Source organism: Syngnathus typhle, linkage group LG9 (genome assembly GCF_033458585.1).
Source record: "Syngnathus typhle isolate RoL2023-S1 ecotype Sweden linkage group LG9, RoL_Styp_1.0, whole genome shotgun sequence".
In the NCBI taxonomy this organism is placed as follows: Eukaryota; Metazoa; Chordata; class Actinopteri; order Syngnathiformes; family Syngnathidae; genus Syngnathus; species Syngnathus typhle.
In genome coordinates, this window is record NC_083746.1 from 11367132 (window position 1) to 11390006 (window position 22875).

A 22875-nucleotide genomic window follows, 5' to 3' on the forward strand; every position below is an offset into this window, starting at 1 on the left:
AAAATTTTTTTTTTTTTTTTTTTTTGTACCCATGTATAATGCGCACCCCGGATTTTAGGACAATAAATTAGTAAAATTTTGCGCACTATACACGGAAAAAAACGGTACTCCCTAACAAAGCACCATGTTTCTTTTACTTCCTTTTTCATTATCAGGACTATTTCCGTTCTCGTTTAGGTGGAAGTGGTGGTGTTTACCAAGGATCCACGTCATTATGCAAATTATGTGTTGCACAATCGCACACGCCTGCTGCTACTGCTTGAGTGTCACATAACAAATACAGACAACCGCTAAGTCTTTCACACATTTTGTCTGCCGTGGAAACCAAATTAAAAGCTTCCCAAGAAGCGTGCATCATTACTTCCTATGTAAAAGTCTTTATGCATTTTTGCACATGGGAAAATGAAGAATGTCTTTTGTCCTCTCCGAGCTGCAGGGCGTGACTGACATTATCAATCCAAATGACTTTTACTTGTTTCAACCTGTGAGTTCGAAGAGCGTCACAACTGTCGTTAGTCGTAAAGGGTGAACTGTGGCAAACAGTCTTCACTGGGTTTAAACTACGACATTGCATCGCCGCGTGTTTAGAGCCACATGACGCATGAACACGAAATGATTCTTTGCATTTATGCCTCTGAGCCAGGTGAGCATGCGCAGAACGATCTAGCGACCCTTATTTGAATATGGTAATCAGTTAGGGCAAAGAAGCCAATCAAAGCACCGCGTTTAAAGCATGTGACGTTGAAGAGGCGGGGCCAGCAACCCAAACTGCCAGTAAAACTGCCAGAAGCCGCTCGGTACAGTCAGTGTAGAGAGAAGCAGGGACCTACAGTGAGGGGAAACTTTGTAGCGATGAAACTTAGGACTATTTGCAAAATATTGTCAAAATTGCCAAAACCCATCGTGAATCCAAGGGCTGCCCCTCGGGTGGGAGTTATTTAGCTCAGTTTGCCAAGCGGGGGTCCTCGCCACTCACTCTTCCGACACTTTTTTTTGTGTGGTGGAAAGAATGTGTGAGACAGACAGTTAGCCGGCTAGCTAGTTAGCAGCTAGCTAGCTAGCCGAGGAGGTGACACGGGCGGCAGGCAGCGAGAGAACAAAAGATTTTTATTTTTATTTTTGGGGGGATGGTCTTTTTGGTTGTGTATTGACACCCAAGTCCATGCAGAACGTGTTGTTAGCACCACAAAATGCCCGTTTTACTTTTCCTGGTAGACACGTCCGCGTCCATGAACCAGCGCAGCCATCTGGGCACTACCTATCTGGACATAGCAAAAGGCGCTGTTGAGACTTTTATGAAGGTACTGTACTGGCGGGACCCATCCCGCTCGGCTCGGGTGACATTTCCTCTTTTTTTTCTGGCTCAACCTGTCAACAACAACAACAAAAAAAGTCCAACTCTTGGGTCTAAATCATCTCTACTATCTCCACAGCTCCGAGGCAGAGATCCGGCGAGCCGAGGGGACCGGTACATGTTGGTAAATTATGAAGACATTCCGTTCGGGATCAAGGTAGAGTTCATGTTCGGCTCATGTCGGCTTTACACTGGCCCAGACTGATCGTGATCATGGTGATGAGTGTCCCCCTCCCTTCACAAGGCAGGCTGAGTGTGTTGTAAGCTCTCCTGAAAAAAAAAGAAAAAAAAAAGAGTTCTCACCTCAGAAGGAAGCTCGCCGTCCATGCCCCCTTTAAAACATGGCCGACATTTTGTACAGAGCACAGAGGAACTCTGGGAGTTATTTTTACAAACACATCCTTGGGGTGGGGGGCACACTCCCACACGACTACTAGTTGTTACTCTTAATATTACTATGCTGCAACCACTAATAACTATAACCATCCCCACTTCTACTACCACCCATACTCCACCACAACTACTGAACTACTATCACTAAAACCACTACCACCACTGCTACTAATACCACCTATAATAATACTTGTACATTTACTGCAAACAGTAGTATTACTACTTCCCCTAATGATGCTATGTTTTCTGCACTACTTCTACTAGTACCCGTACTGCTACTGCAACCACTACTGGTCCTACTGCCATTACTGATATCATTACTACAATCACTACCACCCAAACTAATTACATTGCTCACTATTAATAATTATTGTTTATGATAAGTAATTCCATTAGTAATTACCCAGAATATCACCAGTACTGTTTCTCCTAATTCCACTGCTACTACCATCTTTATTAACATCACTACCGCCACTATTACTATTCAAGCCCAACTATTACTACTGTAATTATACCACTATTACTACTTTATTTATTTCTACTACTGCTACTATCTCTACTACAACCACTAGCTACTAATACTTAAAAGTACCACCACCCCTAATGAACCACACTAATAGGACGACTACTACTACTACCAGTACTAATATGACTGCTACATTTCGATCATGTATAACAGCAAACAAGAATATAACGCAAATGCATTTGTGCATTTCCGCATTATTGAATCATTCTTTTTTTTCATACTCTTGCTAACGACTAACAGTGACAAAACCTGCTAGGTCATTAAAAGTAATAACGCATCTAGGAATGTTATGTGCGGCTGTAGGTGAAAGTTCCCAGCCTTCATACTGCCAGCAGTAACTACAAAAAAAAAAAAATAGGCTGTGTTTGAAGTTGTAATGAGTATGTCATTAACCTGATGTGTGGGTTTTCTGTCTGTGAAGGCGGGATGGAAAGAAAGCCACGCCACGTTCATGACGGAGCTGAGGAATCTGCAGGCCACCGGACTCACCACCGTGGGCCAGTCACTGAGGACCGCCTTTGACCTACTCAATCTAAATAGACTAGTGACTGGCATTGACAACTACGGGCAGGTAGGTGGCGCTCAAGTGCCACAAGTCCCTAAAACACTCGGACCCCACCCACCCCAACCCCCAGTCCTCCAAGCATCAACCACGTGGATACTGTGACAAAAACACACTCATAATGCCTATTTAATGTTTTTCATAACAGATGGGACACCCCTACTTTTCTTCATGAGGTGCTAAAATCACACTTACATGTAAACGATATAGAATTGGGTCAAACTATATTGAAAAATGTTTTAAAAAAACTTAAATTAGGCAATATGAAAATCTCGGGTTTTCTTCTTTAATGTTTAATGTTAGGTCACAAAAATATGAAAAGTGCCTCCTGCACTGTGTCGGGCGAGGAAGATGGGGGGAGAGAGGGCAGTGATTGTGTCCCTCAGTAATAACCACCATGTACTTTATCTTGCATTAGCAACCAAAATGAACTGTTGCTTAGCAACAGTGAAAAGCCAGTTTAACTATCACCTCTAAGCCTCATTAGTGGAAGACGATAAATATCCTGATTGTTTAAGAAGCATTTGGGCTTAAAGAAGTGAAGGTTGCCGCAAAAGCAATGGGTTCTTTTTTTTACTGATATCTTGATAGTAGATTCCTTGTTTTACAAATAGTGGTATTAAAAAAAACTCTTTGCTTTGGTTTCTTTGTCTCTGTAGGGAAGGAACCCTTTCTTTCTCGAGCCAGCTATCATTATCGCCATCACCGATGGCAACAAGTTGACCACCACTGGGGGTGTCCAAGATGAGGTCAGTGTTGATAATGTCAAGTGAAAGCCACCATTTTCCATGTAAAAGGCGCACACACAGAAAAATGATTTATGTTGCAGCTCCATCTCCCCCTGACGACGCCCCTGCCGGGCAGCGAGCTGACCAAGGAGCCCTTCCGCTGGGACCAGCGTCTGTTCGCACTAGTGCTGCGCATCCCCGGCCACGCGTCAGTGGAGCCCGATCCGGTCGGCGGCGTCCCGTCCGACGACTCTCCCATCACGCCCATGTGTGAAGTCACTGGAGGTAGGCAGATCTCAAACCTGCGCCTCCAGTTGAGTCATGTGCTTCGAAGCGAAACATCATTCCAGTCGAGACGAACTTTGTGACTGGTTCACCGCCTTGAAGACTCGAAATAAGAACATGTATTTTGTTACTGTTTATTTTTTCAGGGCGTTCCTACAGTGTGTTCTCCCAGCGCATGTTGAATCAGTGTCTGGAGTCTCTGGTCCAGAAGATCCAAAGCGGGGTGGTTATTAACTTTGAAAAGACCGGGCCTGACCCTCCCCTGTTGGACGGTGAGTCTCGTCTGGACGTCCTCCTGTGTAGCAAACGAATCTCGCGTAGTAACGTCCTTGAATTTTGGGGTGGGGTCCAGATCCTCCTCCTGAGGCATTAAAGCCTGGCCCGCAGCCTTGGCACTGCTGCCACAAACTCATCTACGTCCGACCCAATCCCAAAACGGGCGTTCCTATCGGACACTGGCCCGTCCCCGAGGCCTTCTGGCCGGATCAGAACTCCCCCACGCTGGTAAGGAACATGAAGCGGTTCAAAACATCAAAATTCCAATCCACTCGATGTTTGAATATTCACATCTATTGCCCAGCCCCCCCGCTCGGCCCACCCGCACGTTCGCTTCTCCTGCCTGGACGCCGAACCCATGGTGATCGACAAGGTTCCCTTTGACAAATATGAGTTGGAGCCCTCGCCGCTCACTCAGTACATCCTCGAGAGGAAGTCTCCACACACCTGCTGGCAGGTAGCGTGCCCTGCTAGCTCCCTGCAATATAACTTCAACGATTAATTGAAATTCACTTTCCAAAAGGTTGAACCAAAATCTTTGCTCTGAAGCGACGCCAAGTGGACAAAATGAATACCTGCACTTAACATACACCAATCTATATCTGATTGATTTTTTTTTTTAACGCTCTTCAGGTATTTGTTTGCAACAGTGCCAAATACAGTGACCTCGGCCAGCCCTTCGGCTACCTGAAGGCCAGCACGGCGCTCAACTGCGTCAACCTGTTTGTCATGCCCTACAACTACCCCGTACTTCTGCCGCTTCTGGGTGAGACACAAGGCAAAGGAGATGGTGAAGCAAATAGAAAGACAAGAATAGTACAAGTTGTGTTGTTTACCGTAGACGACCTCATCAAAGTGCACAAGTTCAAGCCCACACTCAAGTGGCGGCAGTCCTTTGAGAACTACCTGAAGACGATGCCTCCGTACTACATTGGGGTGGGTACCCCCAAAAAACACATTTTTGGCCGTTTCCTTTGGGTTTTCTGTTTTGTCCGCTGACCTCCTCTTTCCTCTTTATCTTCCTGTCTCTGCAGTCCCTGAAGAAGGCGCTGAGGATCATGGGAGCTCCCAACCTTCTGGCTGACAACATGGAGTACGGCCTGAGTTACAGTGTGGTCTCCTACCTCAAGAAGCTAAGCCAGCAGGTTCGACTCGAATAAGCCAACTCTCTTTGCAGGGTCTGTACTGTTCTCCTATGACACCGTTTACTTCCAGACCAAAATGGAGTACGACCGCCTGATCGCCTCCATCGGGAAGAAGGTGCCGCCTGAGTCAGGCATCAAGGTACGGTGGCGAGGCGGCGGCATCTCGCTAGCACAGCGCAGAGACTTCATCCAGCAACTTCAGAGTCTCTCGGGTGATGCCCCAGCGCCACCTCTTGAGCTCAACCCAAAAGAGTTCCAGGGCTTTCACCTGGCGCTCCTCAACAAGGTCAGCCTATGTCACTTTATTAAATGCACAACTGGTGCGCTCTCTTAACAAACTGCATCGTGAGCCAGCATTAATTGGCTTTGCTGATTTCTTCATGTCGGATGTCCTCTTCAGGGCTTCAAGCCTCAGAGCTTCCGGAACCCTTACGACATTCCCCGAAGTCACTTGCTGGACCAGCTCAGCCGCATGAGGAGAAACTTTCTCAACACCACAGTCTGCACACTACGAGGCTACGACGCAGGTATTCACACTGTCGGTCACCACCAACGTACATCTGAAGTGTACTTAAACGATAACTGTGATGTCCATCTTTCATCTCCTGCTCAGATCAGCTCCACAGCGTTCCCATCGCTCAGATGGGGAATTACCAGGACTTCCTGAAAGCCGCTCCCCAGCCCCTCCGAGACGCCGACCCCGAGCAGCCCAAGCGCCTTCACACCTTTGGCAATCCCTTCAAGCTGGATAAGAAGGTTCGCCCGTTGACCCCATCCCTAAAATCTAGACCTGCCGCTTATAAATCTTTTAACGCGTTTGTTTCGTTTCTCCTCTTATAGGGCATGATGATCGACGAGGCTGACGAGTTTGTGACCAGTCCTCAGAATAAAGGGAAGAGGCCCGCAGACAACAATTTGACGGGCGGCGGACCTAAGAGAAGGCGCTGCATGTCACCCCTGCTGCGCCTAGGTCGGGCCTACACGCCCCCCATTACTCCCCCAGCCAGCCCTCGACCTGACTCAGGTGAGTGAACCCTAGAGGTTGCGAACAAACAATTCTTCTTTTTATGGCAACACGCTCGTTTCAAAATCTTTACAGACGTGGACAACAGCGACGGAGAACCTGATCTGATCATCAACCACCTCAACCAGAACCACTGCAGCGGCACGGACTCGAGCTCCGACTCGGACACCTTGGATCCCGCTGACCCTCAGGAAAACCACTCTGACTCGCAGGATGGCCAGCACCGGGACGAGGAGGAGGAGGAGGAGGAGGAGGAGGAGAACAGTCAGCTGGGTGAGGAAGAGGAGGCCAGGCCAGAAGTGATCCTGGCGGGGGAGCACCATCCCAGGTACCTGTCTCCCACCACTCTGAAGAAACACATCCACAACGAGACCACCAAAGTCAACAACGAGCTCAAGGGGCTCATCACCAAGGAGATCAGGAAGCCCGGAAGACGTATGCAACTTCAGAAATATCTCTCTTTTTTTTTTTTTTTTCCTAATAAATACTCATTGCTTCTTTTCAGACTATGAAAAGATCTTCTACTTCCTAAAGCAGATCCAAGGCACCTTGGAAACGCGGCTCATCTTCCTCCAAAATATCATTAAAGAGGCAGCCAGGTACCTTTTTGTCTTTTGGTGAAATACAGTGACAACTTGACTTGCAAGATTTTTATAACCGATTCCTGATGAATATATTTCCCCCTTCTTCTTTAGTTGAGAGCAAGCTTGAGATACAAAAGTCAAAGTCAGCTTTATTGTCAATCTCTCCACATGTCACAACACACAAAGAGACCGAAATTACGTTTACTCTATCCCACGGTGACGAGACACCTAACACGATAGACATACATGTACATACATACACGCTGCACATTTAGGGTGTGCACATTTATGCAATCACATTTTCTTGGTTATTTTTCTACTTACAATCGCGAAAAGATAACATTTTTCAATTGAGTTGTGTAAGGTTCTGTTTTTTTCCATTCTAATCTGTTTTTCCCCATGCGAAGATTCAAGAAGCGCGTTCTGATCGAGCAACTGGAGAATTTGCTGGAGGAAATCCACACCAGGTCCAATAACACCAACCACGTGGATGCACTCTGACCACCGCCTTGTACCCCCCCCCCCCCCCCCCCAACTGAACTCCTAACCAACCCACTAACAAAGAGGACTTCTATTTTCTATTCGGTGGATTTTCAGCCTGGATGACGTGAGCATTCTCGTATGACGAACGTGACGATTTCCTGTGACGTTTTGGAGCAAACGGGTTGTGGTTTCTGTGAAACCGAATTGCTCAGTCGTCACAGCCGCCAATCCAGAACTTTAAGGAGCACTCGACTGCTCGTGTGACTTTTTATTTAAGCGGCACTTTGAGGGTTTTCTTTCAAATTTGACTCTCCACCAATACAAGCACTCCTTGTTATTGATCCGACAAATAGATCGACAGGACTGATCGGCGGGCAACAGTTGGGCAAGTTGCTTACTGATGATCAACTAATTGATGAATTGAACGAAGGTGACTGATATCTTGGAAAGAAGCCACTGGTGACTGACAGTCTAAGATACTTGATCAACAGATGTTTGACCAAAGGGCGACTGACCGACATCTGCAAATCCATTCACTGGTGACCAATGGACAAATTACTGACTGGCGGTCAAGCAACAGTCGACGAAATGGTTGACCGAAGGGCTACGGACATTTGACAACCAATGGGCGACCAGGTTGACCAACTGATGTCTTGCAAGCAACTGTTTCTAGACTGATGGTCAACCCTTGGGTGACTTTCTACTGACCTGACGGGAAACCAAAGAGCAAACGAGCGGCTGGCAACTGAATGAACTGAAAAAGAAGTGACCGCTGACAAATGACGAAGACTAACTTTGGCGAAAGCTATTGGACTGGTGACCAACGGACAACCTAAGAGCAAATAAATTTAACAACAGGAGACAGTAGATCAAACGATCTACAACCTACTTAAGCTGTGCGTGTCACACGGCGAGCAGAAATCGATGTGATTGGTCGATGGTTGATTAACAGGGACAAAAAGCTCAGGAAGTGGCATAAAATCTTGAACTCTCACATGCACTTGTGTACAATTGCAGACTTATTTAATGTAATTGAAAACAACGCCTTGTTGTAGATGTGATTTTCTTTGGACAGCTTAAGAAATCTCCAAACCACGCTAACATGAGTTGCTTTGTAATTTCTTTTGGGCGGGCACTGCAAAACACAAAAATGTGATTAGATTTATTTGGCGCGGGTAATGTCATCTCTAGAACCATGCAAAATCAGGACTTGCTTTCCAACTGGGACCAAAATCTGCCATAGGTGTGTTTGTTTGTTTGTTTGTTTGTTTGTTTGTTTGTTTGTTTGTGAGCAGGCTACCAAAAGAGTATTTTGAATACACTGTAAAGCTGTACATAACTCTAGAGTAATATTTAAAAGATGTTGTCGTGGTGGAGAAAATAATAATGGCCTTTTTGTAAGTATTTCCATGAATAAAAGTCTCTATTTTACACTGTGAATGGCCACCGTCTTAATAAAGTCTTGCTATTGCTAAAGACGTTAATTTTGCTGACTTTCTTCGTCGGTCGGGGAAAAAAAATCTGCAAGTTGCCAATATATTTTTCAATTATATTTAATCAACACATTACTGCGATAAAAAATTGGCTTTTAATTAGTATATAAAATGTTTTAACTTAATATTTTTGTAATTTGGAAAAAGAAATGAGGGTGCCACAAAATAACCAAAATACATAGCAAGTGTAAAAAAATGTATTAAAATTTTATTTACACACTTACAAAAATATTGTCTCTTTCCGGAAATGCCTGCAAAATAAATACTGTGTGCACGTCACATTAAAAATATCTCAAAACAACTGGTCGGCAGGGTTCGTCACTCTGCCCATGAACAAAATGGATCCTGTTGAGAAATACACAAAGTTGTAACAAATTACTCAAAGGGACATGTTGATGCTAACATAAAAGCTAAAAAAACAAAGTGCCGTTTTTTTTCCATCTATAATGCGCCCCCATGTATAATACGCACCCTAAAAATGGCATGTCGATGCTGGAAAAAAACCTGTACCCATGTATAATACGCACCCAAATTTTGACTCCTACTTAAGTCCGTAAATGTAAAATAATTTCAGAAAAAACATCATCTTTGGGAACAACCGATAGCAAACTCGATAGCGAAGAAATGTTTCGGATTTGTGTAGGGTACATTGTGACAGCAAACGAGCAGGTGATCGAGCAAGCGTCTGATAGGAGAGCATTGTGTTCGTATGGAGTGTGTTTGAAGTGAACCCATGTATAATGCGCACCCCAGATTTTAGGACAATAAATTAGTTAAATTTTGCGCATTATACATGGAAAAAAACGGTACCTGTTTTAACGTGTCTCAGCAGGAACAGGAACGGCCGGTCTGCCTTGAAGACGGCAGAGCGGGAACGCTTCAGTAACACCATGGCTGAAACATGACATCATTTTGAATTTATTCCAAACAACAAACGGTTCAATTAATGTGGAAATTTACAACAATATAACCATAAATGCTTAAAATATTAGGATAGTCGAATATGTCGTATAGTCAGTAGCTTTGTCACTAACTCTTTGAAAATACAGTTACATCAGTTGCCGTTGATCTTGTGGGGAAAAATAATTTCGCAACAAAAAAAGTCAAAATAATGTTCTGGCAAAACATGAAAAATCTTTTATTTCTTACCTGTGGAGGCAGCCGCCTTGGTCCCTTCCTCCGTGACTTCGATGGCAACGTCATGGAAGGCGTCTGATATGTAGAGCGAGTCCTCGGCTGCGCACACAAATAACCAGTCGGCTTTTTAGAACCGCTCTCAGACATGTTCGCATAACCGGACACAGACCTGAAATCCCAGAAAAGTCAGCGTTCGACGGGTTGAAGGCGTCTGCGATTCCCATGGCAGGAAGTGTGGACTTCAAGTTCAACTTTTTCTGCATTTTGAACCTAAACATGCACAAATTATGACAACCGAGAAAAAGGTTTGTCCTAATGACAATGCCCAGCGATTGGTCACCTGGGTAGGAAGACGTCCATCTTGGTCCTGCGTAGACCGGCCTGCCAGGAGGCCACGTGGCGAAAGCTCAGCTGAGCCTCCAGAGAAGACAGTGGGCTCTTGCGGTCCACAGGGAGGACCACTTGGAGGCTCAGGGACATTCCAGAGTAGGGAAGATCCAGGACCGAGTACCTTTGGTTAAACGGTGTTAGGAACTGACCTGAGCAGGAACAGAAATGTCTCAATTTTAGACTTGCAGCAAAAATAGCATAGCCACCAAGGTTATTATAGTTAAAGAAATCACAGAAATTGACAGCAAGATGTTCCGTACCAAAGTAGACCTCAGCAGACTGATGCATCATGGGCACTTTGACTGTGGTGCCGTCCAAGAGCAGAAACTGGAGGTTGTGCGTGTTGACAGTGTGAAACTGTTTTTGCCAAGTGCCCTTGAATGCAACTCTACTCAACAGTGCCATCTGCTGGCCGGATGGCCATAATGTTGACGATGTCGATAGTGACGTCAACGATGTTGAGGCTTCAGCCTGTTGAACTTCACCAGACCCAGATAAATCTCCGCTACTGCTTCCTGCCTGTAGTGGGAGCCATGCCTCATCTGCACACAAGTAACAATTGCGCATGCTCGGTACTGAACGTGTTTCTATGACAACCAAAAGATGCCGATTGTTAGCAATTAGCCTGTTTACCATTACATGTTAATTATTAGCATTACCTCTGTGCGAGTCGTTCTGCTGCTGGTGATCTCTCATCACACTGACGTCAGGCCAGGTTTCAACATTATGTTCAAATCGGGCAGCTAGTTTAATGCTGCTTTGCACCAACAGGACGCACGTCTGCTGTAGCCACGCCTCCTTTGACGCCATTGGATTGCTGCTGCTGTTCACCTCGCCTTGCCACTGCTGCAGGAGCTCTCGAACGTGAGCATCTACGAACAAACACACGAAATTCAGCCGCTGAAATCATTTTCTCTGAGCAAAACATTTCAATTGTAGTCATTGCGTGTGGGCGGAGCATGTCGTTAGACTTAGTTGACTGGCAGCTCTCGGCCCGCTTGTAATTAACCACGGTGACCTCTTAACCCGGCAGCTTCCAAGCAGGCGTGTGTATAATGAGATTAGCCGGGCGGTGCGTGGAGGCAGGTATCACAGCTTCGAACCCTCCTTGGGCGAGCTGCAACCCCGCCGCTCCACACCGCCTGGCACCAATGGGGCCGGCCGGTCTGTGCCGCACCGTTGACGTCGTAGCCAAGGCCGGCTTCCAGCTGAGCTCTGGTGTTGCCCCGGGCACCCAGTTGCAGGAGGCCCAGGGCGGCCGCCACGCCGGACGGCGACACCACCAGGTTGGTGTCGACGCGGCCCTCAGACACGGCACGGTACAAGGCCATGGCGAAGTTGCCCTGCCGGTGCCTCAGGCCGGCCTGCAGGCCGCTGGTGCTGTGGACCGGTGACGCCAGGCAGAGTAAAGCCAAAATCGCACAAGCAGGCAGACAACACATCTCAGTGTTCAAAGGTTCTGGAAAAGGAGAACAAAAACTCCACATGGACCTTTTACTATTGACATGCAAGGAGTGTGCAAAAGTATTGGATCAGAGCACGATATAACTTTGAAAATAATCAATTTTCTCCCAACACATAAGCTAATAACCAATTCCTTTTTTTCTATACAAGAGTATTTTCTTATTTTGCTCACCTTAATAACAATAAACTCTTTTGACTGTGGAGCTAATGAACTTATTGTCCTGACTGCTGATCATACAAATGATCATTTGCATGAGATGCAATGAATGAAAGGCGTACCTGTGAGTGTTGGGATGCTTCCTGCTTGCAGTCGTCTGCTTGAGTTATGAAACCACTTAAAAGGGGGAACCCTCAGCTCCGAGCTGCTGCTGAGGCTGCCAGCGGCGGCGGACTCTGGTGGTGACGTCCGTACCACCGACTTCCGTACCAGCCGCCCACCCGCCGGCCGGGGGTGCGCGCCCTGCTCCACAGCCGCAGGGAGCCGCCGGGTGGGCGGAGCTGTCATAAAAGCCCCCGCCCTCATGTTCATGACCCCTCCCTCCTCCGCAGAATCCACTCACACAAATTTCAGAACATAATATACTGTTGTTGGTTTTTTGTCCACATTGAAAAGTCTTTAATGAACCAAACATGCATGTTTTCATGAAAATCAAAGGCTCTTTTGATAACCACCAAAGAGTCCCAAATGAACCTGCATGTCTGTTTTGGGAACATTAATGCATCAAGTTGTGGTGGAGGCACTAATGTTGTTTCTGGTGGCCTACATGCTAGTGGATTAGGGGTGACCACTGGCCGGTGACGGCGGGCCGGCGTCGCAATCGCGATGTGCCAGGTACGCCGTTAAGGATTAGACGCGGTGGAGCTGCCCCACGCCGGCTCCGCATCACGGCGACAAGAGCGTGGCAGGAAAAGGAGCATGGGAACAAGCAAGGACAAATTCCAAACTTGGTGTGAATGTGAACACAATTTTAATAGGCAACACTGCAAGCATTTTCAAACATATACCTCAGTAGTCCTTATGTAAAACTCAATTAACTCTTTAGCATTGCATTAGCAACTTTTTTGGTGACCCCTGTGTGAGGTTTGACCTTGTGACAGATTATGTTGAGTCAAATGAATATATAAAATGAATGAATATAAAAGTAAAAATGGAATTATAAATAATTTCCATTTCTTAATAATTTAATATCAATAAATACAAACCATTTGTTAAAAAATAATTTCTCATTAATTGAATAAAAAGAGGCAGTGATTAAAGAATGAATAATAAATGACCCACTAAATATCTAGAAATAAATATATACTCATTTTGGCATTAAATAATCACACAAGGGCGGCTTGGTGGGGCACTGGGTAGCACGTCCGCCTCACAGTTAGGAGGGTGCGGGTTCGGTTCCACCTCCCGCCCTCCCTGTGTGGAGTTTGCATATTCTCCCCGGGCCCGCGTGGGTTTTCTCCGGGCACTCCGGTTTCCTCCCACATCCCAAAAACATGCCGATTGAAGACTCCAAATTGTCCCTAGGTGCGTGTTTGTTTCTGTGTGCCCTGCGATTGGCTGGCAACCGGTTCAGGATGTTCCCCGCCTACTGCCCGATGACTGGGATAGGCTCCAGCACTCCCGCGACCCCCGTGGGGATTAAGCGGTTCAGAAAATGGATAGATGGATAATCACACAAGTAACGTTCAAATGTGAAAATGGCCCTAAACAAATATGTGACGTCATCATTTGCCTTGGTCGTTCATTGGTGGAGAATTCCACACTGTGATGTCATCACCAAGCGACCGTAGACGATTATTTACACCAAAATTCAAGAGTTTTTTATTCGCCGTGCTTGAGCGTGCCAAACAAGGAATTTGACTTCGGTAAAAACACACCCTCTGTTCAACATTTAGGTGACTAACAACACTCAGGACATGTGAAGAATGGCAAATATTCTCAAACATCCCCTGATCTTAAACTCCCAAAAGGGCAAGGAAAAAACTCAAAACTCCAACTAGGGGAAATGAGAAACCATGAGAAGAGACCACAGATGGGAAGGTCCCTTATCCAGGATGACCAGGCTGCAATGGATGCAGAGAGGACACATAGTACAAACAGTGTAGACAAATTCAAAAAAGGTGTGGAGAGCAGGATGTTATTGCACAGTAATGACTCTGAGACTCTAAGAGTGGTGTGAGTTCATCAGAGCAACAGCCTGGGGGAAGAAGCTGTCTCTGTGTCTGCTGGTTTTGGCGTACCGAGCTCTATAACGCCGTCCGGAGGGGAGTAATTCAAACGGGCTGCAACCTGGGTGAGAAGGGTCTTTAGAGATGCTCCTTGCACGTTTCCTAAAGGAGAGAAAATACCAGAAGAAGACTGTCCGATGTTTAACAGCGCTTCTCTGGTAAAAGTGATCCGGGATGACACAGAAAACACACAAAATAAGACAAAAAAACAGAGAGCGGCTCACCGTGGCTGCCATCCGCGGCGCCATCATATGACGTCACCAGTGCATCAAGTAAACCGCAAACCCGTCTGGTACCGAATTGTTTGCACATTATCCTTTCGTGTTCTTCCCACCCGCCCTGGTGATGGCGCCGCAGAAAATCATCCCGTGGTCGGTGAGCGAGGTCACGCAATTCCTGATGCTGGTGGCCGACGAGAAGATCCAAGTTGAGCTGGACGGCACTCGCAACGAGAAGGTGTACCGCGAGCTGGCCCAGCGAATGGCCTCCTTTGGCTACAATCGGACTTTCCGCCAGTGCCGCGAGAAACTCAAGAAGCTCAAGAGCGACTACCGGGCCATTAAAGACAACAACTGCCGCGGAGGCTCCAACCGCAAGAGCTGGAAGTGGTTCGGACATATGGACGCCATTTACGGACACCGGGTTCGGAACAGCTGCAGCAACCTGAGGGACGACTCCAATTTTCTGGAAGTTATCACTGAGGACGGTATGCTCGACACTATAATTGTTACTTTTCATAATGCAAATAATTTCTGCACTTGGATCTGAGCTTGACTATTAATGTCTGAACACTTCTTAGTATAATAATGTTAAATATTTCATTAAATATGTATAAAATAAATCTGTTACAATTACATTTAAAAAATAATGAATTTATAATCGGTCAAAATTATATTCAACTAATGTAGTAATTGACAATTCTCAATTATTTTCTATTACAATTCACAATTTTCCCTATTTTTATTAACTTCCTATGAATAAAACAACGTTTTCTTTTACAAAAATAAAATTCCTTCAAGACTTGAGCCCCATAGTGCAAAGGTCAAAATTGGAGGATAGCACTTTGAGCTCCAAAGGCGACCCTGCTGTCCTTTCCGAATCAATGGCCACCCTGCCTCAACACTCCGAGGTGGACTCCGATGCAGAAGAAGACGACGATGTCAGTGTGCCTGAAATGTCACCGCCAAAGCGCAGTAAGTGCTGCTGCTGCTACTACATTGTGAGTCAAACAGAAACAGCAGTAAAAGGAACCTAAGAGGAAACGATCCAAAATTGCACACTGTGCTGATGTCCTTTCTACTTTTCTCCGTTTCCTGTCCCCCAAAAGATGGACGTCGGAGGGCGCCGCGCGACTCTGACCTGGCGGCTGTTCTGCGTGATATTCACTCGGCTGATGTGGTTCACCACCGCGTAGAAGAGGCGCAGCAGGAGCGCGCCGTCCGCCTTCAGGAACTTCAGCTACAGCAACGGGCAGAACATTTCCAGCTAGCCCTGGAGGAAATGAGATTGTCCAGGGAGACAGAAGAAGCTCTCAGGAGACAGGAGCTGGATGCAACCAACACCTTTAACCAGGCCTTCTTGGCCATGCTCGGGAAGCTGGTGGAGAGCTCCAACTCGCAATGACCATAAATGGCCCAATGGTATGGCTGCATGGACAAAATACTTGGAACACCCGCAGGAGGTTGAGGAAATACTGGGAAGCTTTTGTGAAGTTGGTAACCAGTGAAGATGACAAAAGTGTAGAAGGTACCAATGAGCTTGCTAAAATTGTGTAACCATGAAGCGATGTTGACAAAATGGTGGAAACGTTCCATTGATGTTGACGAAATGGTGGACATTCCACAAGAGGCTGACTTAATAGCGTAACCTTTGCAGTGACAAAATAGTGACATTCTCATAATGTTCTATCGACCAAAATGGCAGAATATTCAATGGACAAAGTGGCGGAATGATCTCGTGACAAAATGGTGGAAATGTTTCACTTAACAGAAATGCAAAATATAAAATATTTCAGTGAGAAAATTGCTGATGTTATCTGAATGTACATTATAGTTTCCGTCCAAGTCTATCAGGCCAAAGTATGTAAAAAAGTTTTTATTGTTAAAGAAATAAAAAACATTTGTATTTAACTGTATAACTGTAAACATAACAATGTTCATTAAATATAAATTTAGACATTCATGTTAATAAAATAAAACCAAGCCTTCCACAGTGGAAATGTACAGAACAGCCTCAAAATACACGCAATCTAAAAATAGTAGAGCATACTTCGAGGCCCAGGGGGCGGCGTAGTCCACCTCAAATATAGAATTCCTCAAATTCTTCTCCTGCACGTCCTTCTACAAGCGCTTCATGGTTTTCGCCATTGGGTGGCGCTGTGGAGCGTTCCCCGTCTTTTGTCCTCTTTGGCAGGGCCGTTTTGTCTTCCTGATCAAGATGCTGGTAGTGGGAGGCCGGCGGGAAAGCTTGGTGGACGTAAGCCGACATCACGCTGAGGTCCACGCCGCCCGCTCGGACCGTGGTACCCGTGTCCACGTCTGTCTCCTCGGCCCCCACCAGGGCATCCACATTGAGACGAAAGGGAGGAGCAAGAGAGGCGCTCCGCTGGAGAGAGCGGCTGCGACGATTCGGGCGAGGCGGGCTGGCCGGGGGTCCCGGCGAGGAGCTGAGGTTCGGCAGCGAGAAGAGCGATCCAGAGAGTCCGCCCCGTCCCTCTGAGGGTTGGCACCACTCAGGATAGAAGTCCTCCTGGCTGCCCAGTGGGAGGGAGCGCAGAGACGCCTGATGATGCAAGTCCCTGTGGCGGGGCACCGCCCGATGAGGATGGCGACGGCTCCAGTGAGCACCTTGCACCTGAAGGAGAGAAACGAATTTTGTCCAGAAGCTGTAGAAAAGTGGCTTAGGAGCATCTGTCACTTGAGCGTACTTGTCAGCACACATTAGCACATGGTGAGCCTTCAATAGGGCTAATGGACTGATCCTTAATCTGATTCCACTTTCCAAACTAATCTCCCACCACCACCTGGACCCCAAGTCTGAAACTGATAGTGACAGAAACTGTGGATGTAAAGTCCAAAGACGAAGTTCTGACCTGCAGTAGTATTTTATTGCCATCGTAGTCTTGCGTCTGCCACCTCACGTCACTGATGGGCCGGCACGCATTGGGCAGGAGTGGCACCAGGGCGCCCACGTCTCGCACCCTCACCTCCACCACGGTCGCGTCCAGAGGGGCCGGGCGCCTCCCCCTGGGCAACTTCCTGAAAGCCATCTGGACCTCCAGATGGGGGTTGGCGTAGACCACCAAGAAGCAGAAGTCGGGTTTCTTGTGGGCCAACCGGCGTCCCAGCAGAAGCTTGTACAACCGCACCGTGTGGGCGTAGTTGTCATGGCAACAGTACAGGGTCATACGTAGCGTCCCTTTACCGTAGCGGACCCTCCTCAGAGCCCACGGCGGAGTGCCGGACCCTAGCGTGAAAAAATCCTGCGTGGACGCCGCTCCCGAGCGCCGCCCGCCACTCACATCTTCGCTATGATGATAGCGCCAAGGTGGAAGCAGCAGCAGCTCCTGGCCACCACCGTTGCCCTCCAGGAGGAACAAAATGACCGCCAAGGCCGGTTGAGGAGCATTGTGCCGGTGCTTGGGTCGAGGACGCTCGGAGGAGGCGGCGCGCTCCGACACCCTGAAGAGCTGCAGCTCAGGGTGCAACCATGCCAGAACGCTGTCCGTTGCCCGCTGAAGGACGTCGCCCTCGCCCGGGTCCGCTATCAGGTGGACGCTCACCAGGAAAGGATCCCGCTGGAGGTCGCCCATCCAAACGTCGCCTCAACAACAACAACAACAACAACAAAATCTCCATTTCCAACCAGATTCCAAATATTTTACTTGTGCGTTTTTATTTGTACTTACTGCTCGTAGATGACAACGGACTGTAATCAGACCTGCAGAGGATCAAGTGGAATGAGAGCATTCATATTAATATTATTGTCAGATAGAAGAAAATCTAAATTGAACTTGAGGTGGGAAAAAAAAAACACCACGAGGAAATGAAAGAGGGAGAAGCGGGTCACACCCTAGAAAGGTCACCAGTCAACGTCAGGGCAAACAATAGACAGGTCGCCCTCTCGCCAGCCAACGTGATGCCTTTCTCGGGGCGTTTTCACTCCAAATGATTTATTGCCTTCTTTCCGTAGACACCGCTAACCATAAAATGAAGCAGGAGAAGGATGCAAAGAGGAAAACCAACAATAAAAAGACATCAAACTGACAATTTGGAGCAGACAGAAGCAATTTAGTGAGCTGCTCGTCGACATCCAAAGGCAATAATGGCAGCCAGCAGCAACAAAAACAACAACACACTTGAGGCTTGACTCTGGTGTGACCTGCCAGCTTTGGATCGACATCAACCTTCTTCCTCAACTTTCTTGGAAGACACTCTGGAGCAAGCATGGTCTTTAAAATCCCAAACCCTCAGTTCCTGTGTGGTCCCGTCTGTGGAATAGCCCGGGCTGTCATTAAACTTTCAAGGCCCGCCGTCCAAAAACGTCCCCAAAATGCAAATAAAAGATGAGAAAAGCAGGAATCACGTTCTGGATTGATTTGCTTCCCGCTTTCGCTCCAATTTTGGCTGCTGGGACGACAATCAAAACGTACGAGGAAAGACTTTATTATGGTGGGATTGGGAAATTCCCGGCTGGTTTTGTATTCCCATTCAGTGTTGAAAAAATGTCTACATTGATTTAAAACACGCATTTGATGATAAATGAACAATTAGTGTAAAATCCACAAAATCAGATATTATTTGTGCTTTGCCCATTCTGAGTCAAACCTCAAGTGATGTCATTTAATCCAAGCAACCTGCCATTAATCCCTTTTGGGGAGATGCTTAATCGCGATAGACACCATGCTGGCGGGTACAGATTAGGGACATGTCTCACGGTGACGTCACTACATAGACAGGCACACACACACGGGTGGCTAATAGAAAAGTGAGCATGTTAATCCTCACCGTCATCTGGATTAGTCAACACACATCTATAATCTATCACAATAATAGGGACGCCTGTGGAATCTGATGAGATCCAATACGGCAATATTTCTTATATTTGAGAGGATTGTAAAATTGTCAAATCTTTTCAAAAATCTGTTTTTGTAATTAAATAAATCAATTATATTTGTCACGATTTTAATAAACAAGTCTGAAAAAACAAACATTCTGCATGCAACCATCTGGTGGGCAGGTTTAATTTTTAATTTAAGGAATAGAAACGACTTTATTAAAATAAATGTATTTTATCTTGTATTGGATCCAATAAGATACTTCATTCTTGCTTGTTTGGGTCACAACTGTAACATACCACTCGTGAGGTCCATTTATTAATGTCTGAAAAACATGCATTTCAATTATTATATTAAAAATCATAGTCAAAATTATGTGATTTGAGTTCTATGTAAACCATGCATGTTATTATGCATAGCGGAGCATCTGGTAGTGATTTCTTCTTTTTTTGCTACTCACCCTGCAGTTTCTGCTCCCGAATCCACGCACTCATCTTCTACAGAGTTCTTTTCCATCTCAATAAGAGCAAATTGAATTAATGTAGACTGTAGCGATGAGCATGCTTTGTTTGTAAAAGTTCCCAAAAATACAAACAAGGCGGGAATGTTGACGGACTAGGGTCTGGAGTCAGTCTGCGACAACGTCACAAGCAGCAGGCGACTGGAGTCAGGCGGCGGTGCCTTCGTGGTACTGTAGGAAATCTAAATACTTTTCGTTTTCTTTTTGTCTACATGATTTACGCCTAGAGGTTACGTAAATATTTAAGGTATAGTAGTTTCACGACACAAAATATGTACTTAGCGGTAAAAGTATGTCGACTTCAAATCCATCTTCTAATATAAAAAGTACGAGCTGTCACTGAAGAAACATCGCTATTGTATTTTTAGAAGACAGATAAATGGATGGCGAGTTGGGTTCATAGATGGATAGATAGATGCATGGATAGATTAATTTAAAAAAAACAAAAAAACAACAACAACAACTCACGTTTGTGTGACGTCATATCTACGCGCCTCGTTAAAGTGACGCTCCGGAAGCGCATGGTTAACAGTGACGTTTCGCGGGTACCGTCTTGTCTTTTGAACAGCGCCATTCAAGCAATCAGACAAAGCGCCCGTCTCGTGTTTGTAGTTTAACACTAGACTTTCGCCATGTCGGTCAGCGACATGTTCTCCTACATTCAGGGCTCCCTGAGCGCCGACCAGGACGTCCGAGAGGTAGGAAAAATAACAGCGTCGTGTTTAAGTAGCTAGCTAACAGCTAAGTTATGAGCGCTAAATAGCCGCTGTTAAGTGTCACGTGTGTTTAGCTGCTTTCAACATTTGTTATCTTTTTGGTTTGGTAGGACATCCGAAAAGTGGTACAGGTGTTGGAGCAGACCGCTAGAGAAATTCTCACTGTTCTTCAAAGTGTACATCAGCCGTCGGGATTCAAAGACAGTGCGTTTCATACTTCCCCATCTCTATACCTCTATTCTCAAAACTATATGTGATTTGCGAAACGGCGGTGGCTAACTGTCCCCCTTCTAAAATCCAAATGTTTTTCATTTTGTCTCTCAACAGTTCCTGATAAATGTACAAAGGCCAGAGAATTGTTTGGCACAGTTCGGATGCACATTGCTGAGTTGAAGACCAAGTTCCCTGTGGACCAGTATTATAGGTACATAGTGTCGGAACTCTTAACAGATAGCTGTTGGGATCTGAATCCAATATTGTGCCATTTAATTGCTATTTACTGAAAAAAAGTGTAAACTTTCCAATTCAAATATGTTCTGCTATTAGTTCTCAACAAGGCCATATTATTGTGCCACAAAAACATGGCATTTTGCCTTCAAAATGTATATGTAATCAAAATGTGATTTATTATTCTGATCCCAATTTTTTTTTAAATTCCCAACAGGTTTCACGAGCACTGGCGCTTTGTCTTGCAACGTCTGACCTTCCTGGCGGCTTTCGTGGTCTACCTGGAAAGCGAGGCCCTTGTGACCCGTGAGGAGGTGGCACAAATTCTGGACAGTAGGTACACGTTTGCGTGTCTGTCTACGTGTGTTGTTGTCATGGCACACATCCTCATTGTGTGCGTGTGTTTCAGTTGAGGTGGTGCGAGACAAAGGCTTTCATCTGGACGTGGAGGACTACTTGGCGGGTGTGCTGATCATGGCCAGTGAACTGGTGAGTCAATTAAAAAATCTTAATTTGGATAATCGTGGTATTTTGCATATTTGCATATATTCGTGTTGATCTTGAGTGCCGACTCAATCTTTGACTTGTTTACGCGCCCGCGGCTGCACGGTCAAGTTCCGTTTTGAGGGAAATTATTTGAAACACACTAGCAGCCAAATACACTTGGATAAAATTTGAACGTGAATACAAAATGTTAACATGCGTGCAAAACAAGATGAGTCTTAGAGAACTCAAATAAGCAGTCAAAACAAAAAAGCGGTCCTCCTGGGGGCGCTTTTTAATTTTGCGTCCTCCTGCTTCCTGACCAGTCACGCTTGGCGGTCAACAGCGTGACCGCAGGCGACTACAACCGCCCTTTGCGCATCTCCAATTTCATCAACGAGCTGGACTCGGGTTTCCGTCTGCTCAACCTGAAGAATGACCCCCTGCGCAAACGCTACGACGGCCTCAAGTATGACGTCAAGAAGATCGAGGAGGTGGTCTACGACCTCTCCATTCGCGGACTCGCCAAGGAGGCCAAGAGTGAGCAATAGGAAACTTGTCATCTGGCAATGTTAGAAGTCAAATTTGCCGGGTTCTGACTGAGGGGCCATCTTGGATGGACGTTAGCCCCGTTCACATTGCCGATCAGTCGTAACAAAACAAATCCTCGCTGTGTATTGACACTGTTACGACCAACCAGTATTGGGGACACACTAGAAAGAAAAATAGAGTGGGAATAAAGTCTTAATATTACGAGAGATCAAAAGTTTCACAGTCGGCCAAAAAAAGTACTCTTAATGTTCTTGACTTGCCTTATTACTTTAAAAGAAAGATAACACTTTTCACCCTGCATTGGTAATTTTGCTCCCTTAAAATGTTTTGCAGTATTGTGCTTTTTTTTCTCCTCTTGGGGAAAACAGTACAACTTTTGTCATGTTAAACTACAGTATACAAATTTTAGTGTTGCATAAATAGGCCTAAATTCTGTGGGGGGGGGTGTTTTGTTAAATAATCCCTTATCACATAAAAAAAGCGCTTTCAAACACCTTTTTCTTAAATACATCTTTTATTGTAAAATTGTGGATGCATTTCATTTTTAGATTTTAGATTTCTTTTTGCATGCAAATCCTCAAAGTAGCCTTTAAAAAAAAAAAAAAAAAGTATGACTTTTCTATTGAAGGTATAAACTTCAATTATTTTGTAGCATGCTTTTTTCCTCAGTAAAAATAATAAAATGAGACAAATTTTGTACTAAGTCATTTTTCTTATTGAAAAAAAAAACAGGCCATTATTCTCATAGATGCAGATATCTCTTTTCTACTCAAATATGGTTATAACCCCTCCAAACATTTTTCTTTTTAGTGTGGCCCTAAAACGCCAAAGTAGATCTGGCATGTTTTTTGTTTTTGTTTTATTTACAGAAACTATTTGTTGCCTTTTGTTTCATGCAGTGTGTAAAATGTAAATATATTTGTATGTCACAACTTGCAGAGGCTCTTTATTGAGAAACACACCACACCAAACTCAGTCTGCATCGATTTAATGATTGACAATATATTAAGTATGGAAAGAATACAGCAGAA

General features: G+C 45.5%; 5 protein-coding genes and 1 long non-coding RNA gene across 7 annotated transcripts; 3 read left to right on the forward strand and 3 right to left on the reverse strand.

Annotated features, from left to right (window-relative positions):
- Positions 1 to 1088: 1088 nt before the first annotated feature.
- On the reverse strand, positions 1089 to 2046 carry LOC133159847 (uncharacterized). Its single transcript, XR_009715756.1, has 2 exons — positions 1658 to 2046; positions 1089 to 1368 (listed from the first exon to the last, which is right to left on the reverse strand). It is a non-coding gene; the product is annotated as an uncharacterized LOC133159847 (long non-coding RNA).
- On the forward strand, positions 1159 to 8844 carry ints6 (integrator complex subunit 6). 2 transcript variants are annotated; one of them, XM_061287226.1, is made up of 18 exons: positions 1159 to 1301; positions 1434 to 1511; positions 2695 to 2844; positions 3495 to 3584; positions 3665 to 3848; positions 3995 to 4120; positions 4201 to 4352; positions 4429 to 4581; positions 4758 to 4890; positions 4966 to 5060; positions 5159 to 5269; positions 5340 to 5555; positions 5670 to 5796; positions 5883 to 6025; positions 6110 to 6293; positions 6369 to 6728; positions 6799 to 6892; positions 7285 to 8844. In XM_061287226.1, exons 1-18 carry the CDS (start codon positions 1191 to 1193, stop codon positions 7376 to 7378), a joined length of 2601 nt encoding a protein of 866 aa, XP_061143210.1. In that variant the 5' UTR covers positions 1159 to 1190; the 3' UTR covers positions 7379 to 8844. The 2 variants fall into 2 exon arrangements, with proteins under 2 accessions (XP_061143210.1, XP_061143209.1); XM_061287225.1 differs by having other exon boundaries at positions 1191 to 1511.
- Positions 8845 to 9074: 230 nt separating this feature from the next.
- On the reverse strand, positions 9075 to 11822 carry serpine3 (serpin peptidase inhibitor, clade E (nexin, plasminogen activator inhibitor type 1), member 3). The gene is made up of 8 exons (XM_061287228.1): positions 11558 to 11822; positions 11040 to 11252; positions 10641 to 10922; positions 10331 to 10529; positions 10160 to 10260; positions 10003 to 10089; positions 9664 to 9747; positions 9075 to 9198 (listed from the first exon to the last, which is right to left on the reverse strand). Exons 1-8 carry the CDS (start codon positions 11820 to 11822, stop codon positions 9146 to 9148), a joined length of 1284 nt encoding a protein of 427 aa, XP_061143212.1. The 3' UTR covers positions 9075 to 9145.
- Positions 11823 to 13629: 1807 nt separating this feature from the next.
- On the forward strand, positions 13630 to 16245 carry LOC133159784 (uncharacterized). The gene is made up of 3 exons (XM_061287140.1): positions 13630 to 14776; positions 15090 to 15263; positions 15398 to 16245. Exons 1-3 carry the CDS (start codon positions 14416 to 14418, stop codon positions 15691 to 15693), a joined length of 831 nt encoding a protein of 276 aa, XP_061143124.1. The 5' UTR covers positions 13630 to 14415; the 3' UTR covers positions 15694 to 16245.
- LOC133159783 (protein FAM124A) lies at positions 16150 to 20110 on the reverse strand. The gene is made up of 4 exons (XM_061287139.1): positions 19587 to 20110; positions 17978 to 18009; positions 17162 to 17892; positions 16150 to 16923 (listed from the first exon to the last, which is right to left on the reverse strand). Exons 1-4 carry the CDS (start codon positions 19640 to 19642, stop codon positions 16369 to 16371), a joined length of 1374 nt encoding a protein of 457 aa, XP_061143123.1. The 5' UTR covers positions 19643 to 20110; the 3' UTR covers positions 16150 to 16368.
- A 35-nt stretch (positions 20111 to 20145) lies between these two features.
- On the forward strand, positions 20146 to 22780 carry tsn (translin). Its single transcript, XM_061287141.1, has 6 exons — positions 20146 to 20344; positions 20473 to 20566; positions 20690 to 20786; positions 21027 to 21142; positions 21219 to 21298; positions 21619 to 22780. The coding sequence occupies exons 1-6, from the start codon at positions 20279 to 20281 to the stop codon at positions 21841 to 21843; spliced, it is 678 nt and encodes a 225-aa protein (XP_061143125.1). The 5' UTR covers positions 20146 to 20278; the 3' UTR covers positions 21844 to 22780.
- The last annotated feature ends 95 nt before the right edge of the window (positions 22781 to 22875 follow it).

Bases quoted from the DNA above. Each gene is read 5' to 3' on its own strand.
- ints6 (XM_061287225.1), top strand. From the start codon at position 1,191: ATGCCCGTTTTACTTTTCCTGGTAGACACGTCCGCGTCCATGAACCAG. The intron at 5,556-5,669 runs GTCAGCCTATGT...TGTCCTCTTCAG, and splicing joins ACCTGGCGCTCCTCAACAAG to GGCTTCAAGCCTCAGAGCTT. The intron at 6,026-6,109 runs GTTCGCCCGTTG...CTCCTCTTATAG, and splicing joins CCTTCAAGCTGGATAAGAAG to GGCATGATGATCGACGAGGC.
- serpine3 (XM_061287228.1), bottom strand. From the start codon at position 11,822: ATGTGTTGTCTGCCTGCTTGTGCGATTTTGGCTTTACTCTGCCTGGCG. The intron at 10,923-11,039 runs GTAATGCTAATA...ACTTGTGTGCAG, and splicing joins GCAGAACGACTCGCACAGAG to ATGAGGCATGGCTCCCACTA. The intron at 10,530-10,640 runs GTACGGAACATC...GTTCCTGCTCAG, and splicing joins GTCTGCTGAGGTCTACTTTG to GTCAGTTCCTAACACCGTTT.
- LOC133159784 (XM_061287140.1), top strand. From the start codon at position 14,416: ATGGCGCCGCAGAAAATCATCCCGTGGTCGGTGAGCGAGGTCACGCAA. The intron at 14,777-15,089 runs GTATGCTCGACA...AATTCCTTCAAG, and splicing joins GGAAGTTATCACTGAGGACG to ACTTGAGCCCCATAGTGCAA. The intron at 15,264-15,397 runs GTAAGTGCTGCT...GTCCCCCAAAAG, and splicing joins AATGTCACCGCCAAAGCGCA to ATGGACGTCGGAGGGCGCCG.
- LOC133159783 (XM_061287139.1), bottom strand. From the start codon at position 19,642: ATGGAAAAGAACTCTGTAGAAGATGAGTGCGTGGATTCGGGAGCAGAA. The intron at 17,893-17,977 runs GTAAGTACAAAT...GTTGTTGTTGAG, and splicing joins TCCGTTGTCATCTACGAGCA to GCGACGTTTGGATGGGCGAC. The intron at 16,924-17,161 runs GTCAGAACTTCG...TCTCTCCTTCAG, and splicing joins GCAATAAAATACTACTGCAG to GTGCAAGGTGCTCACTGGAG.
- tsn (XM_061287141.1), top strand. From the start codon at position 20,279: ATGTCGGTCAGCGACATGTTCTCCTACATTCAGGGCTCCCTGAGCGCC. The intron at 20,567-20,689 runs GTGCGTTTCATA...GTCTCTCAACAG, and splicing joins GCCGTCGGGATTCAAAGACA to TTCCTGATAAATGTACAAAG. The intron at 21,143-21,218 runs GTAGGTACACGT...CGTGTGTTTCAG, and splicing joins GGTGGCACAAATTCTGGACA to TTGAGGTGGTGCGAGACAAA.